At 39.7% G+C, this 16,863-nt stretch overlaps 1 protein-coding gene across 1 annotated transcript in view; it reads right to left on the bottom strand.

The window, feature by feature from the left end:
- Positions 1-16,863, bottom strand: part of cc2d2a (coiled-coil and C2 domain containing 2A) — a 39,232-nt gene that overhangs the window by 12,417 nt on the left and 9,952 nt on the right. Inside the window, exons 11-24 of the mRNA XM_016230165.1 lie at positions 16,400-16,559; positions 16,177-16,313; positions 15,926-16,057; positions 7,905-8,114; positions 7,717-7,823; positions 7,485-7,625; positions 7,258-7,414; positions 6,917-7,161; positions 3,872-4,049; positions 3,633-3,786; positions 3,390-3,537; positions 3,162-3,300; positions 2,653-2,856; positions 1,605-1,697 (exon numbers count right to left, since the gene is read on the bottom strand). Of these exons, the coding sequence (XP_016085651.1) occupies positions 1,605-1,697; positions 2,653-2,856; positions 3,162-3,300; positions 3,390-3,537; positions 3,633-3,786; positions 3,872-4,049; positions 6,917-7,161; positions 7,258-7,414; positions 7,485-7,625; positions 7,717-7,823; positions 7,905-8,114; positions 15,926-16,057; positions 16,177-16,313; positions 16,400-16,559 (2,205 nt within the window). The remainder of the gene's footprint in view (positions 1-1,604; positions 1,698-2,652; positions 2,857-3,161; positions 3,301-3,389; positions 3,538-3,632; positions 3,787-3,871; positions 4,050-6,916; positions 7,162-7,257; positions 7,415-7,484; positions 7,626-7,716; positions 7,824-7,904; positions 8,115-15,925; positions 16,058-16,176; positions 16,314-16,399; positions 16,560-16,863) is intronic.

Genomic DNA, 16,863 nt, shown 5'->3' with positions numbered 1-16,863 from the left:
CACTGCTTTTATATCATTAAAACATAAAGATAAAGAAAGATAAAGATATTTAGGGTCGGTAAGACTTTTGTTTAACATAAATTAATACTTTTATTCAGCAAGGATGCATCAAATTGGCCAAAAGTGACAGTAGGCAATAATCTTACAAAAGATGTATTCTTTCAAATAAATGCTGTTCTTTTGAACTTTCATCAAAGAATCCTGGAAAAAACATGTTTCAAGGTTTCCACAAATATATTAAACTGCACAGCTGATATTAATAATCAGAAATGTTTGTTGAGCAGCAAATCAGCATATTATAATGATTTCTAAAGGATCATGTGACACTAAAGACTGGAGTAATGATGCTGAAAATTCAGCTTTGATCACAGGAATAAATTATATTTTACAGTATATTAAAATAGTAGGGATGCACGATATTGGATTTTTGCAGATATGCCGATATTTTTCAACTCATTTTGGCCAATAGCCGATGCTGATACCGATATATTTCCTTTTGTTTGGAAACAACACCACGTCTCTCCTGTGTGGAAATTATAAGCTAATTATTTTTAATTTTGGTTAGTTTTTAACAAGAACTTATTTGTTAGAATTAAATAAACAATAATGAAGTTATTTTATAATAACATTACATTGAAGCTTTGAAAATAACTATATATCAATTGCTGCATTTTTATTTCAGAAAAATGCAGTATTAACCTTAACATTTTATTTTAAGATTTAACATTTGTAGATGGTCTAAAGCAAAAGAGTTGTACAAATTCTGAAAATATTTTAGAGATCATAATTTGTTTAAAAATATATAACATATTACACATTAATGAATAAATCAGTATACATATATAATTATTAACTTGCAAGTGTCATGTTTGTGATTTTTTTTATTTGTGTAAACTATAGCTTCTGACCTTTAAATCAAAATATACTCGTGATTTTCAATTACGGCTCTATTTAATCAGAAACACAGTATAAATGTTATTTGTGTTTAGTTGTGTGTTTAATTTCATTTCATTAGAAGTAGGCCAACAGCGCCCCCTACGGAATTAAAACTCCTTACCGAATGGGCATTAGGACCCGGGGGAGGCTGCCGCTGCACGTGCTATTACTGTTTACTCTATCATACACCGAATGTATCATTCTGTACGTGCATTCTCAGTTTAAATGCAGTGATCCAAAGCAATGAATCCAATCACCATTCAGGCAAAATGTTGCTTCAAGAATGAGCCACAATGTTGACGTGATCTAATCGCTAGCACACCCTGAGCACATGTGAGTTAATGTATTCCTCTTATCGGCAAGACATATCGGCATAATTTTACATATCGGCCGATGCCGATATTTACATTTAAAGCCATCATCAGCCGATTCTGATATCGGTCCGATATTATCGTGCACCCCTATAAAATAGAAAACGCTTATTTGAAATTGTAATAATAGTTTACAATATTACTGTTTATTGCTGTATTTTGATCAAATAAATGCAGCCTTGGTGAGCATAAGAGACTTCTTTCAAAAATATTTTAAAAATCTTATAGATTCCAAACTTTTAAACAATAGTGTAAGTAAGGAAATTATTCCACAGCTAAATTTCACTCATCACTCACTCTTTGCAGATATTTGGCCACAAGGGCTCGATGTGCATCAATGTGTTCTTTGGTATCAATAATCTCGCCCTCCTTTAGTCTCTTCTCATAATCCTGAAACAAGATTATTACACAAAACAGCTGATTATTCTTACACATATTTAATTAATATAAGATCTACTTACAGGTACATGCTTCCTAAAAAGATAAAACCATTGTTATGGCAACTTTAATATTTTGTATTGCCTTATTGTTGGCTCTGGATGAACTTTACTCTATTTATGTTAAATCATGATAATTATTTGCTTGTATTATTTAATTGTGTATTTCATAAATATTCTTGTTTAATCGGTTGATTAATTTCATCAGCTGTGATCGTAATGTGCATGCATGTTGTAACTGAAAACAATGGAAAATAAACTGTTAATCGTAAGGAGGAATGACTGGACTGCTTGTACTGCTTGTTGTTACTAACTCCTCCCGAAGTGTGGAAGTCAAGTTTAGAGTTGGAGGCTTCTACAACCATTATTACAAATGTCACGAATGTCATGCACAGACATCTGCTCGACACTAGGTGGTGCTACAATAAATTATAAGAATTTACTTTTTTCAGTGCAGTGCAATTTTTGGCTCCTGTCTGGACAGTCTATTTTGAAGTCTTTGGCGATTTATCCAGTCTAGACAATCTTAGGACACAGAAAGTTTTCACAGAGGTTAAGTGAGATTACCTGGAACACTTTTTCAGATATTTCCCGCTCCATGGACGGGACGCATTTAAAGTGACGGAACTCTGGCACCTCCTGACTCCGCAGTCTCAGGAGACGGAAGCGTCGGCAACGATGCAGCTCCTCCTTCTACAACCATTATTACAAATGCCACGAATGTCATGTATTGACATCTGCTCGACACTAGGTGGTGCTACAATAAATTATAAGAATTTACTTTTTTCAGTCTTGCAGTGCAATTTTTGGCTCCTGTCTGGACAGTCTATTTTGAAGTCTTTGGCGATTTATCCAGTCTGGACAATCTTAGGACACAGAAAGTTTTCACAGAGGTTAAGTGAGATTACCTGGAACACTTTTTCAGATATTTCCCGCTCCATGGACGGGACGCATTTAAAGTGACGGAACTCTGGCACCTCCTGACTCCGCAGTCTCAGGAGACGGAAGCGTCGGCAACGATGCAGCTCCTCATCGGTTAGGAAATTAAACTCCTCCTGAAGCTGCTCCAGGCGGAAATATTCAGGCACCGCCACATCTCCACCACTCACCACCTACAGAGACAATAAGACATCAAAACAAACACAGCGCTCCTGAATACTAGACTCCTATTGGTTTTCTCTACTGTGGTGTTGAGCAGTCAAATACTTTTTCTTTTAAATAATGATTAAACTGCATGTTTCATTTATTTAACTAAACGTTGAAAAGAATCTTCAAGCGCATTGGCAGATGCCTTTCTAGATATGCTCAGCGTAGTTTGATGACGTAAAGACAATATTAAACAATTATTATGGAGGTACATTATTCATGACATTTGTCTGGTGAAAAGCTGTATAGAGAATTCTGGGGATGTATGTACCGAGAGTAGTTGCATGATGGAAGCATTGCTGGGGTCATTGGGGTCGAGGCGAGACTCAGCTGCCCACTTCCCCAATTTCTTCATGTCATTCAGCCCAGATGCTCCAATACATGCTATAGCGTCCATCTGCCTGAGACCACTGAAGAGAGAGAAAACTGCATCTTATCCAGCACAACTACAAATAATAATGCGCTAATGGAGGGCTGGATCTCAATTTGGCTCTCTGACCTGTACATACCCCCTCCAGGCTGACTGGACGGGGGAGCGAGGGGGACGTCATCTTCCCCTACAGCCCATGACACGCAGCAGGAGAGCTTCCCTGACGTCAACAGGGTCTGCGTGTTAGTGCCGTCGGCCTCGAAAGAGAACGGAACACCTACCACAAACAAGATATAAAACAACCTGCATCCTTTCCCTTCATGACTCATGATGGTGACACATCTGTTTAGGAAGGTTTAAAGAGGTGTTTACCACTGCCGACCCCCTCATGGTTGAACGTGACTCTTTGGTTGCTGCTAAACTCCATCTCTTCAAACGGTGCACTGCCGGTCAGGACGGAAGATTCTGGAACCGGCACACACACCTCAGCCAGCAGGGAGGAGGACGAGCCGACACTCTCAAACACCTGCGAGACAACATCCAGAATGTTTCAGACACAAGCAGACAAACAGCAATGCATTTGTGTGAATGCACACACAACCCAACCGTACCTGTAGTTTGATGCTTTCTGGCCAGTTCACTATCTTGAGGTTGAAGATCTGACCAAAGTGAACTCTGAAATCCATGTTGAGGGTTCGACTGTCTGTTCTGGAAACTTCTTTATCGTTGTACAGGACCTTGATGAAGAGGGCACGTTTGGCCACATCCTCTCTACGAGCAAACTCGGCACTAGAAAAGACCAACAAAAACTAAATTTTTACATTTCTGGAGAAAATTTGAATGTTTATGCAGGCAAAAGTCAGGGTGTTTACATGTTGATATGTGGTTTCCAGAGCCCAAGTTTCTAAAGGCCCACCAAACCGTCATCAAAGAACTAGCAGCAAATAAAGTTGACTGTGGTGTTGCCTCACGTTGATTGCATAAGGTCCAAAAATTTGCACTTGAATACACCACAAAACTACAGCCAATGACCAACTAGTGTGGGAGGAAATAACTCTCCACAACAGCAGGTGGCAGTAGTCGGCAAAAAGGGAGATCGCAATTAAGACTATGGTAATTATGGATTCGTAATGTAACTTCTTCTGGTTCACTAATCTAAACAGCTATTCCTTTGCCTTGTCCAAATACCCACACTTGCGGTCTTGGCCACTTGAGAGCGCATGCGCATTACAGGAAGTAAGCGCGCAAGACTGTCCCAGGACTTAAAAACGCCAAAGCACAGTGCGCTTAAAGCACACTAAATTCACACCATCTTGAATACAGCTCTGGAGCACTATTCGAGGCTTAGTGTATCCCATCATGCATCGTATTTAGGAATAAATCGTGAGATTTTTGCCGAGATTTCGCGAGAGGTCATGGAATCTTTCCAATATAAGTTAAATATTAATATAATAATTAGATATTACATATAATTTGGCAAAAAAAAAAGTGTTGCACGTTTTATTGGTGCAAAGATGAGTAGCGGTGATATTTATTTTGTATAACATTTGCAACTGCTTTTCATCATTTAATTAAAAGCACCACAAATTAAATGGTGTCATCTGTCATAAGGACTACTGAACGGATATTTAGAAGTTGATTTTAAAATGCAAAGTATTTAAAATAAAAATAAAGCTATGTAAACACTTGCATTTTTACAAAACTATAAGTGTGTCCCATCAGGTAATGAAAAGTTCTACACACACACTAGTGGTCTTCATTCTCACTTGAACATTTGGGCCAAATACAGGAAATACGTCATATAAGTAGTCAAGTGGTCAAGTGCAAAGACTGCAAGTGGGGGTATTTGGACAAAGGGCTTGTCCCTCTCACCAGTGGCTCCAATGTGATTCCATTGTGGGACACCAGATCCCCTGTTTTATTTTGGACACTTGATTCCCCTTTTACCTGGACACTTTGTTTATATTTTGTTAATAAAAGCTTCTCCGAGGCCTGACGCCACACCGACTGTGTCTGTCGTTTGGTCGTCCCGCCACACTATGATTCGGTCTAGTTGGAAGTTGGACATTAATTTGTCATGCATCTTCTAGTAATGAGGCACACATTTCTATGCGAGTTTGTTGTGTTCAGACCTGAAAGTCTGGAAATGTGTAATCGGCATGTCAGCATGTATATAGCCTAATGCATGGTGTTTTAAAATCTGTTTGAGTAGTGTATTTCAGACGTATGGCATTGCTAAGAGGTTGCTAAAATACTGCAGGTGGTTGCCAGGGCATTATATGGTTGACAAGGTGTTTTAGGTAGAATTTTTTTTTTTAAGGTTGATGCATATCAATAGGACAGACAGTGTGGGACAAGTTATACCAGATTTAATACAAAAGTTTAATACTCAAGACGTTCAAATCACTTATCACACAAATATGAGCAAAAGTAATAGTGATGCTTACCTTAGCAAACACTTTTTAAAAACATTTTAAGACTTTTTTTTTTAAACCATCACTACCTGAAGAATAAATGTGACGAGTCGGCTTATTATCAGCATCACCCCGTCCCTTAATCACCCCCCTCGCCAGGCTCCCAACAGGACTGGGTGCGTGAGAGAGGAGGGGAGCTGAAATAGCCAGGGCTGGTGGCGTGTGATGGGGCACACCTGAACCGAATGGAGCCTCATCACCGCCGCTGTTTAAATGCAGAACTCGCCTCTCCTCGAGAGACCGGTCTCTTCCCCGTGCATGCCCGTGGTGTCCTCGTGGGTCCAGGAAGGGTGCGTAGAGGGACTCCCGTGCCGCCAGAGTCGTGAGCTACCGGACCCGCAGTCCGGACGAGAACTGCACCCGTTACATGGCCAGAGAGAGAAGGACGAAGCCGCCGCCCCTCGCGCCCCGGACCGGAGAGGGGAGCGCGTGCGGCTGCTGGACTCCACCCCTAACCTGGACCCTTCCTTCCTGACCACTGCCCTTCCCAGCACGAACCCCACAGCACGACGAGGACACCAGATCCCCTGTTTTATTTTGGACACTTGATTCCCCTTTTACCTGGACACTTTGTTTATATTTTGTTAATAAAAGCTTCTCCGAGGCCTGACGCCACACCGACTGTGTCTGTCGTTTGGTCGTCCCGCCACACTATGATTCGGTCTAGTTGGAAGTTGGACATTAATTTGTCATGCATCTTCTAGTAATGAGGCACACATTTCTATGCGAGTTTGTTGTGTTCAGACCTGAAAGTCTGGAAATGTGTAATCGGCATGTCAGCATGTATATAGCCTAATGCATGGTGTTTTAAAATCTGTTTGAGTAGTGTATTTCAGACGTATGGCATTGCTAAGAGGTTGCTAAAATACTGCAGGTGGTTGCCAGGGCATTATATGGTTGACAAGGTGTTTTAGGTAGAATTTTTTTTTTAAGGTTGATGCATATCAATAGGACAGACAGTGTGGGACAAGTTATACCAGATTTAATACAAAAGTTTAATACTCAAGACGTTCAAATCACTTATCACACAAATATGAGCAAAAGTAATAGTGATGCTTACCTTAGCAAACACTTTTTAAAAACATTTTAAGACTTTTTTTTTTAAACCATCACTACCTGAAGGGGTCTGAGGTGAGTGTAACAGTGTGTGTGTGTGTGTGTGTGTTTGTGTGTGTCATTCACCGTGGGCACTGCTCATTGGGGGTGACGGGCCCAGAGACGGTAAGTTCTGGAATCAGAACCGGTTCTCCAGGTTTCCTGCGGATCCTGGCTGCCTTCTCCCGCACTTGCTCTTCCAGGTTGCCCATGTCTGGTTTCTCTGGAGGTTCCGGCTTCTCTGGCTCCTCACCCAGCTCTTCCTCACTTTCCTCATCCTCCTCTTCCTCCTCCTGCTGTCTTTTCTTTTTCTGCTTTTTCTTCAAAGCTTTCTGAAGGAATCAGAAACATGTTGAGAACATCTCAGTCTGGTTTCAAAGAGGATTATGACTGCAAAAACAGTAGTTGCATCCCATGTGTAGTAGTACCTGTTTTCTCTTCCAGGATTTCCATTCCTCATGTTGTCTTCGGTATTCACTCATTTTCCTCTGATAGTCTTCCTCTGCCTCCGCCTCCAGCTCTGACACCTCCGCTATGATGTCATTCTCAAACTCCTGCTCGTCCTGCTCTCTGTCCGCCTTCTCCCTGCAGACGTCACTCGTTTAATGAAACGAAGCACAAACACAGCGTCAAACTCGTATGAAAGAAGCCGTACCTCCTGATGAAGAGTTTGAAGGGCGTGTTGGTGAATCTTTGGAAGTCTCTCAGAGCTTTGAGCTCCTTCCACACTCTGATGATGCTTTTGAGGAGAGCTCTGTCCTTCTCCTGCTCCACATCACACAACTGACGAGTGTGTCTGATGATACAGGAAGAGACCAAGAATCAATTAAACGTGATGAAACAACGATCATAAATATAACAGGTAGAGGTGATTGGAAATGTCTTACCTTACTTCCTGTTTGTACTCCGCTATCCTCTGCTGGGTCACCTGACTCAGAGCCTCTCCTCTGTGTAGCTCCAGCATATTCTGAATTGTGTTCCTCAAGCTGTTCAACTACACACACACACACACACACACATTCAGAATGAGGTTGAGAACAGGAAGCTTGGTTTTGTTGGCACACTTCTGGGTTACCTTATCAGTCAGGAGTCGTGTGAGGTTCTTGTGCTGTCTGGTCAGGTGCTGATCGTACAGCTGGGCGAGACGGGCTGCCAGCACGTGTTCACGGCTGAAGAGAGGATGATGGGAGAAGATGAGGCCGGATGCATCTACATCAAGCTGGTAGTCTGCCTGGGGGTTGCCCATTCCAGTTATGTAGAGGTTCACATGCTTGGTCTTCAGAGCCTGGGACAGAGCAGACAATAGTGGAAACACCATGTCATTATGCAAACATTCAGTTATTATGCATTATACATTTTCAGAAATAGCGTATAAAATAACACTTCAAAGGTAGATCTTTTGTTATTTTTTCAACAAAGGATCAGTGAATAAAGGAAGCTTTTAGGACAAACTTTTAGGAAATTACATTTATTTTAATTGCTATTTATCACACAACTGTTAAAATAACTGAATGGCATCTATGCTAATAATAATCTTTTTCACATCACTTCCTAGCCCCTTAATACTTATCCTGAAGGTACTATAGTCTACAAAATGAATATTAATAATAAATAATGAATAATAAATAATGATTTCATTTATTAAGGGAAAAAAGCTGTCCAAACCTCCCTGGCCCTATGTGAAAAAGTAATTGCCCCCTAAATCTAATAACTGGTTGTGCCACACTTTGCAGCAACAACTGCAATCAAGCGTTTGCGATAACTGGCAATGAGCCAGTCTTCTTTGCAGAATTGTTTTAATTCAGCCACATTTCAGGGTTTTCGAGCATGAATGGACTTGTTTAAGGTCATGCCACAGCATCTCAATCAGATTTAAGTCCGGACTTTGATTTGGCCACTCCAAAAACCTTAATTTAGTTTTTCTTGAGCCATTCAGAGGTGGAATTGCTGGTGTGTTTGGGATCATTGTCCTGCTGCATAACCCAAGTGCGCTTGAGCTTGAGGTCACAAACTGACGGCCGGACATTCTCCTTCAGGATTTTCTGATAGAGTGCAGAATTCATGGTTCCATCAATTATGGCAAGTCGTCCAGGTCCTGAAGCTGCAAAGCAGCCCCAGATCATCACACTACCACCACCATGTTTGACTGTTGGTATGATGTTCTTTTTATGAAATGCTGTGTTGGTTTTACGCCAGATGTAACGGGACACACACCTTCCAAAAAGTTCAACTTTTGCCTCATCAGTCCACAGAATATTTGTTTGTATTGCACATTTAAAAACAACTCATGCTGACCAAAGTGCTTTCCAATAAAACAACATATAACAACAAAATAACCAAAACTAAAATAGCAGGAACATAAAAACAACATGACATAAACAATAAACACTAGACCATCATATATACACCAACTAGCTCACACTAAATGCCCGGGTAAGTAAGTGCCCTCTTAAAATGGTTTTAAAATGACCTAGTGATGTACAACATCTAATTTCCAGAGGCAGGTCATTCCAGAGGCGAGATGCCGCAACCGAAAAGGCACGGTCTCCTTTGGACTTTAAGCGGGATTTAGAAACCTTTAATAAGCATTTTTGAGATGACCTCAATGGCCGTGTCCTAGAATAAAACTGGATCATGTCCGAAATATATTCAGGTGCTAGACCATGCAAGGCTTTAAAAACATACAGTAAAATTTTAAATTGAACTCTAAAATTAACCGGCAGCCAATGCAGCGAGGCCAGCATTGGGGAAACACTGACCTGTTTCTTGGTCCCAGTCAACAGTCTGGTTGTTGCGTTTTGTAATAGTTGAAGACAATTCAACAGAACAGCAGGAATCCCCAAAATACAACGAATTACAATAATCCAATCTTGACATAATAAAAGCATGTATAACACGCTTCAAATCATCATATGACAAAAAAAATTATAATTTTTGCGATATTTCTTAACTGAAAATATCCCGCCTTTACCACAGAGTTCACTTGCTTATTAAATTTAAGATCAGAATCGAAGACCACTCCCAGGTTTCTTACTTGCTTATGCAGATTTGAGGCAGTAGGACCTAGACTGGTTAACATGTGAGGACGGTATAATAGAGCCAAATATTAGGCATTCTGTTTTAGCCTCATTTAATTGTAAAAAATTCTAATTCCATAACTTAATCTCATGATAGCAAGTCATCAGATCACCTAACTCATCACAATCACCTGCATTCAGTGGAATATAGAGCTGTGCATCATCTGCATAAAATAGTATGCAACATTGTATTTCCGACAAATAAAACCAAGCGGAAGCATATATAAAGAAAATAAAATGGGCCCCAAAATTGATCCCTGGGGAACCCCACAAAAATAAGCTGCAGAATCAGAAAAGTAATTGCCCAACTGAACTACAGAACTTATATCCTTTAAGTAAGAGCAAAACCATTTGAGAGCATTTCCCCGAATGCCTACCCATGGCCATTGACTTAATCGATTTAAAAGGATGTCATGATCAATCGTGTCAAATGCTGCCGTAAGGTCAAGAAGAATCAAAATGACACCCTTTCCTGCATCGGCAGTGAGCATTGTGTACTTTTAAAAGGGCAGTCTCTGTACTATATTTTGATCTAAAGCCAGACTGAAATTTATCCAAAACTGAATTTTTATTTAAGAACGAGATGAGATGATGATAAACAGCCTTCTCTAATATTTTTGATAAAAAAGGGAGCTTAGAAATGGGGCGATAGTTATATAAAACTAAAGGATCCAGTCTAGGCTTTTTCAAAAGAGGTTGTATTATAGCATGTTTTAGGTAAGATGGAACTATACCATTTACTAGACTACTTTTAATAATACTAACAATGTTTGGGACTACAACAACTTGAAGAAGAAGATGAGAGGGAATGACATCTGATGCACAATTTGTAGGTTTTAAATGCTGGATTTACTAAATTAGAAAATGAAATTGGTTCAAAGTCCGAGAAGAATACAGATCCCAAAGAAGAGTCAAAATAATAATCAGAGGTAGGCTGAATGCTATCTCTAATTATCTTGATCTTACTGGTAAAAAATTGTAAGAAATTATCACAGGCTTCTTAGTAGGATCTGAGTAAATGAATGTTAATGGATTTAATACAGAATTTATTGTACTAAATAAAACTTTTGGATTATGAGAATAAGTATTAATTAAATCAGAAACATACTGCGCTTTAGCTGCCTTAACTTCACGTTGATAATTAATCATACGGTCTTTAAGTCTCTCATAAGATACTTGAAGTTGATCTTTTTTCCATCGCCTCTCGGCTCTCCTCCATTCTCGTCTAATGACACAAGTACTTTGGTTAAGCCATGGCTGTTGTCTGGTTTTAGGTAATACCATTTTTGCAGGTGCACACCAATTTAAAATGTCAGTACATGTTATGTTAAACCACAAAATAAAATTAATCACAGTTCTTTCATGATTTAACAGGAGGGGCAATTCATTTTAATAAATTATAAAGGTCTTACGGGTTTGGAACAACACGAGGGTGAGTAATTAATGACAGAATTTTCATTTTTGAGTGAACTAACCCTTTAATGTCAATTAGTTCCACATGTCTGTGAGCACTTTCATAATGTTCACTTTTATTGGCATGCAGCATTCATAACACAGAAGTACCTCCAAGTTTTATAAATCACACAAGGCTGAATGAGTGTTATTTTTCTTATATATATGTGTGTGTGTGTGTAATATAACGTCTATTACATATCTCCTATTTTGAGTTGTGTGAGGCGTGACAAGACACATGTGACCTCACTGCCCTGTCTCAACAGCAGAACCGTGACATCATCATACATCTGGATCCCATCTCCGTTCTCACACCTCTCATCTCCACAAATATTATTGGCAGTTCATATTGCCTGGAAACAGGCTGCATGGAGGATATAACACCAACATTACAGGATTGCATTTTAGCATTCAATGTCATGAAGAACCAAGGGTGGGCTGCCTGATGTATTTTAACAAAGATTTTCAAAAATCATAGCGATTTCACCCTCTAATTGCCAATATTAATAGTTTTAGAGCCGAGCAGAATTAAAAAAAAACTTTAAAAATCATTATAGAATTTCCATAACTTTTTTTATGGAGATGTTATGGTGTTTTCCCGACCTACAAGATATTTCCAGGTCTTCCATGACCCTGGGGTCCTTGGAATTATTAAAGGGATAGTTCACCCAAAAATGAAAATTCTGTCATTAATTACTCACGCTCATGTTGTTCCAAACCCGTAAGACCTCCGTTCATCTTCGGAACACAAATTAAGATATTTATCAGCTGCGTCACGCGGACACATTGTTTACGTTCAGATCAAAGCGCAAACAACGTAGAAAACGTATCCACATGCCACAGCTGACACAGAACAGCATACGCTGTTTATGTTCAGTGAATAGTCTCCAAAATGACACCAGGGTAGGGCTGAGTATCGTTCAAAATTTTTCGATATCGATACCGATACCTTGCCTTCGATACCGGTTCCTGAACGATACTTTTTTCGATACCAATTTTATTATCATTTGTTTCAAGACATTTGACATGTTTCCGTCCTGAAATCTCGTGTGGGTTGAACTAATTTTTTTACGCACCTCATCCCAAACCTTCCATTGCAAATTCCAAAACGTCATTTTAGAGCTGATAAGAGAGGCTTGAGCCATTGATATGCAGGCTTACGCAGTTATTAATGCAGTCTAATGCGGTTATTAGAGAGAGAGAGAGATTAAGAACTCTACTGAGAAATGTTGTGTAGCTTTTCAGCAGCGAAACTATTTTACTGATAAATTCGTGGTGCAGCGCTGACAAGAAGTTTCTGTTCGCGTCTCCGCGTGTCTGAACTGTGTGTGCGTCTGTGAGAAAGAAAGAAAGACTGATTTCCGTAGCCTACATAAAAAAAGGTGGAAGACATGGAAATAGTTTGTCAGTTTTTACCCTATTGTTTGTTATATTTATTTGCTCAATGTCTTGAGCAATGTGTAAATCCAGCCCTGTTAGATGGCAATCGGAAGTTATTACAAACACTTGATGGTGGTTTAAAGTGAGTTTTGAGTAAAAGCGGAATATAAATCTTATTTATTGTCTTATGTAGCATGATGCTACAGTTTGCATGAATGGTCACATAACACGCGCTTTCGGTCGTGTAACATTAGTATGAACGGGCATCTGCATATGATGGGAACTCCACGCAGCTCCCGCGCTACTCTATACTGGTGGTATTACAGTACCACGAGAGCTAAAGAGAGCAGACTGATCCATGCGCTTTCGAATCGCTCTTGTGGATGATCGATCTGCGCCACACCTCTTCTAGTCGAACACAACGGCAAGTGCTGCAGGCTTATTGGCTCACTGACGCTGATGAGATTAACCCCTTAGGTATCGAAATTTGGTACCGAACGACGAGACGTTTTTCGATACTCGATGGTATCGAGGTAATTCGTTCGGTGCCTAAAAAGTATTGAACTCGATACCCAGCCCTACACCAGGGTGACGCGGAGGAGACGAATTGTTGAATAAAGTCACTATTTTTTTTTTCTTTTGCACACAAAAAGTATTCTCGTAGCTTCATAATATTACGGTTGAACCCCTGATGTCACATGGATTATTTTAACGATGTCCTTGCTACGTTTCTGGACCTTGATCGTGTAAGGACACTTGCTGTCTATGGGAGGGTCAGAGAGCTCTCGGATTTCATCAAAAATATCTTAATTGCGTGTCTGCACTGTGTGTGCGTCTGTGAGAGAGACTGGGAGAAAGAAAGCCTGATTTCCGTAGCCTACATAAAAAAAGGTGGAATACATGGAAATAGTTTGTCATTTTTTACCCTATTGTTTGTTATATTCATTTGCTCAATGTCTTGAGCAATGCGTAAATCCGGCCCTGTTAGACGGCAATCGGAAGTTATTACAAACACTCGATGTTGGTTTAAAGTGAGTTTTGAGTAAAAGCGGAATATAAATCTTATTTATTGTCTTATGTAGCATGATGCTACAGTTTGCATGAATGGTCACATAACACGCGCTTTCGGTCGTGTAACATTAGTATGAACGGGCATCTGCATATGATGGGAACTCCACGCAGCTCCCGCGCTACTCTATACTGGTGTTATTACAGTACCACGAGAGCTAAAGAGAGCAGACTGCTCCGTGTGCTTTCGAATCGCTCTCGCGGATGATCGATCTGCGCCGCACCTCTTCTAGTCGAACACCCCGGCTAGTGCTGCAGGCTTATTGGCTCACTGACGCTGATGAGATTAACCCCTTAGGTATTGAAATTTGGTACCGAACGACAAGACGTTTTTCGATACTCGATGGTATCGAGGTAATTCGTTCGGTGCCTAAAAAGTATTGAACTCGATACCCAGCCCTACACCAGGGTGACGCGGAGGAGACGAATTGTTGAATAAAGTCACTATTTTTTTTTTCTTTTGCACACAAAAAGTATTCTCGTAGCTTCATAATATTACGGTTGAACCCCTGATGTCACATGGATTATTTTAACGATGTCCTTGCTACGTTTCTGGACCTTGATCGTGTAAGGACACTTGCTGTCTATGGGAGGGTCAGAGAGCTCTCGGATTTCATCAAAAATATCTTAATTTGTGTTCCGAAGATGAACGAAGGTCTTACGGGTTTGGAACGATCTGAGAGTAATTAATGACATAATTTTCATTTTTGGGTGAACTATCCCTTTAAAGTCAAAAAAATTAAAACAGTTTTTTTTTTATGTGGGAAAGAACACATAGCTGATTCTTCCTCTCCAGACCAGTGTTAGAGGTCCAGTGCCTTGGGATCACAGAAAACTGTCTTCCAAAACCAGCGCATTTAATGTGAGCCATGTTTCATCTGAATTCCACAAACCTTGCTAAACTTAATCTGGCAAAAACTAGTTGTTCTTTGAAAGCACTCAATTGTAGCAGCCTGGGAACTGGGATAAGGGCCACATTTACACTGTCAGCTAGGGGTGTGAGATATGTTGGGTTTACGATACTATCATACATATTGTTTTAATGATGTTATGACATTATGAAGTATGTTCACTTTGCAAAAAAACAAACTCAAAATGATGTGAGAGAGCATGCATTCACTGCGTGATGTAGCTATTAGAATGCAGTTCGAATGACCCCATATTCAAGATACTGGGGGCAGAAAAAGCCCCTGTATGTGTTTTTGTTTTATATTTACATCATATGATATAGTTAAGCAACATCACAAGAACAAGAATGCGGTTTTTCCACAATATCAGCACAACTGCAAATGTGATACTGATTTTATACAGTAGTGTGTTACTGAACGAATCCACATTTTTTAAATAATCGGTTGAACAAATTATTTACTGATCCTTTCATAAAGAAGAATGACTCAGAGTTAGCCTGCTTTCATATTTTAAGTAACTATTTTTTATAATTTCATATTTGAATACTGACCTTTTTGTGTAGAAAACATGAATCTCAAAGCATTATTAATGCAATTGTTATTGCATTCATGCCACCTCTGAGCTGCATTAAACAATATGTGCAATAATTCTAAACAGTATTATGTTGTATTATTCTAAATGATTTTGTTGCTTAAATGTAGCAATTAAACATAAAATGATGATCCATACTTCTAATAAAGTCAGAAAAAAGAATGTTCCCGGAAATCAATTTAAGGTGGCAATTATTGACTCTTCATGGAAAATATCATTTCTGTCAGAATATGAACATTTTCATTTTCATATGAAGGAGTCCAGCACATAAACACAAAATATTGTCTAATTATCATAATGTATAATTCAATCTCTGACCTTTCTGTAGACAGCCTGCAGCGCAGGGTCCAGCTCATCCTCCAGGTGGAAGAGAGGCGGTCTGGACGAGGACTCTTTGATTGGGTCAGGCAGAGCAATAATACACCCATCATCTCCAAACCACTTCCTTCCCTGCAGAAATCACAAACACTCACATTACAGACAATAACATTTGTAAACAAATTTGTTTTTTACAGTATCATTTTTATAGAAGTTATAATATACATTTCTTTACCCAGCTTCTTTAATTACCTCAGCCTGCTTCAGGATTCGGTTTTCCACGTATAATTCAATCTCTGACCTTTCTGTAGACAGCCTGCAGCGCAGGGTCCAGCTCATCCTCCAGGTGGAAGAGAGGCGGTCTGGACGAGGACTCTTTGATTGGGTCAGGCAGAGCAATAATACACCCATCATCTCCAAACCACTTCCTTCCCTGCAGAAATCACAAACACTCACATTACAGACAATAACCTTTGTAAACAAATTAGTTTTTTACAGTATCATTTTATAGAAGTTATAATATACATTTCTTTACCCAGCTTCTTTAATTACCTCAGCCTGCTTCAGGATTCGGTTTTCCAAAATGTTCTGATTGGTCAGACAGACGGGTGGCCTCTCCCCCACATATAACCCTTCCTCCTCCAGGTAACGGGGACGCACGTTCTCTGGCAGCTTACTGGAGGCAGGAACTGTGTGGCAAATGTAAATCATAGATTATTTGACCTATAGGAGGGTCAAGGTGAAGGACTGAAGAGTGCTGCTTCGGTTTCTGTACCTGGCCTCATGCTGGGAACAAAGAGTGTCTCTCGCTCCCTCTGCAGTCGCCTGCTGTAGCCTATATATTCCGCTCTCTTCACTTCCAGGAAGTCCTGTGCTGATTGGTCAATGATGAACAAATCCTCCTCATCGTCTCTGACCAGAGGAGCATCTTCATCCTAAACAGTGAACGCATTACATCATGAATGAATGACAACCAGTAACAAAAATATGGACACTTTACAATAAGCTCAGATTAGTTCATGTTAACTAATGCATTATTTTATTACTAAAAATGAGCAATACAGTTATTACAGTATTTATTAATCTTTGCAAACTTCAGTTGATAAAAACACAACTAGATCAAACGTTATATTAGTAAATGACGAAATTAACAATATCAAGGATTTAAAGGGATCGTTCACCCAAGAATGACAATTTTAAGTGACGTGACATGTGACCCATACTCGGAATTAGTGCTCT

Source organism: Sinocyclocheilus grahami, unplaced genomic scaffold (genome assembly GCF_001515645.1).
Source record: "Sinocyclocheilus grahami isolate Dianchi unplaced genomic scaffold, SAMN03320097.WGS_v1.1 scaffold364.1, whole genome shotgun sequence".
Classification (NCBI taxonomy): Eukaryota; Metazoa; Chordata; class Actinopteri; order Cypriniformes; family Cyprinidae; genus Sinocyclocheilus; species Sinocyclocheilus grahami.
This window is presented reverse-complemented; position numbering and strand designations above follow the sequence as displayed.